The 985-nt window shown below is 66.0% G+C and overlaps 1 protein-coding gene across 1 annotated transcript in view; it reads right to left on the bottom strand.

Annotated features, from left to right (window-relative positions):
- Positions 1-119: 119 nt before the first annotated feature.
- Positions 120-985, bottom strand: part of GALT (galactose-1-phosphate uridylyltransferase) — a gene marked incomplete at both ends in the record, with an annotated part of 2,699 nt that continues 1,833 nt past the window's right edge. Inside the window, 3 exon segments of the mRNA XM_009580236.1 lie at positions 120-274; positions 367-450; positions 916-985. The exon segment at positions 916-985 is cut by the window's right edge and continues 7 nt beyond it. Coding sequence (XP_009578531.1) covers positions 120-274; positions 367-450; positions 916-985 — 309 coding nt within the window.

Here is a 985-nt window from a genome sequence, read left to right as displayed (position 1 = left end):
TCCCCGGCCGCTCGGCCGCCTGGGGGGCACCGCCCAAGGGCCAGCCAGCGGCTGCTCCTGGGGATGGCCCCGGCATGGGACCCTCTGGCTCCCCAAAATCCCCCCTGAGCTGCGCTCACCTGCTCCGGGGTGAGGTCTCGCTGTGCCTGTGCCAGCATCTCGTAGCCAACCATGAACTTGCGGACAGTGGCAGAGCGGAGCAGCGGGGGGTAGTAGTGGGCATGGAGCTGCCAATGCCCGCAGTCCTCCTCCAGGTAGGGGCCTGTGGGGGCTCCTGCCGGGGGTGCAGCACATTGCATGAGCCCCACGGAGGGGACGGGGACATGGATGAGAGGGTTACAGGGGTCCCCCAGCCGCACCACTCACCGTGCCAGCCCATGGAGTAGGGGAAGGAGACTTCGAAGAGGTTGTCATACTTGATGAGCAGCCTCTGCATGATGGAGGCCAGGCCTGCAGGGGAGGGGGCCGGGGAGTCACACCCCAAACCGGCCAGCCCCCTGCCAAGGGCAGGCAGCACACCTGGCTTGGGGGGGGTCACCCTCAGCACCCCTCCCTGGGTGGACATCAGTGACGAGCACGAAGGACACACTGGCCAGTTCCCCACCTCCCAGCCCATGCAGACAGCCCGAGCAACGCAGCAGAAGGAACCCCCATTCCTCATCATCCAGTATCCCAAGAGCATGGGGCACCACGTGCTTCATCACCCCGATGTGTACAGCCTGTACAGCCTGTGCCTGTATGCCCAGCTCCTGCACCAGCTAATGGGGGTGCCTGTCCCCCCTCAAACCAAGCCCGGCAGCCCTGCACCCAGGGGGACACAGACCCTCCAGCACCAGTGAGGCTGCCACAGAGCTGCCTCCTAACGAAGACCGAGCCCAGAGGTACAGGGGGCTAACGAGGTGCAGAGCCACTCACTGTCCCTCTCGCCATTGCGAAGGTCCTGGAGGCGGCAGACATGACGGCGGGGGAGCAGCAGGGTCTGGGA

This window comes from Fulmarus glacialis, unplaced genomic scaffold (assembly GCF_000690835.1).
Source record: "Fulmarus glacialis isolate BGI_N327 unplaced genomic scaffold, ASM69083v1 scaffold22186, whole genome shotgun sequence".
NCBI classification, from domain to species: domain Eukaryota; kingdom Metazoa; phylum Chordata; class Aves; order Procellariiformes; family Procellariidae; genus Fulmarus; species Fulmarus glacialis.
This window is presented reverse-complemented; position numbering and strand designations above follow the sequence as displayed.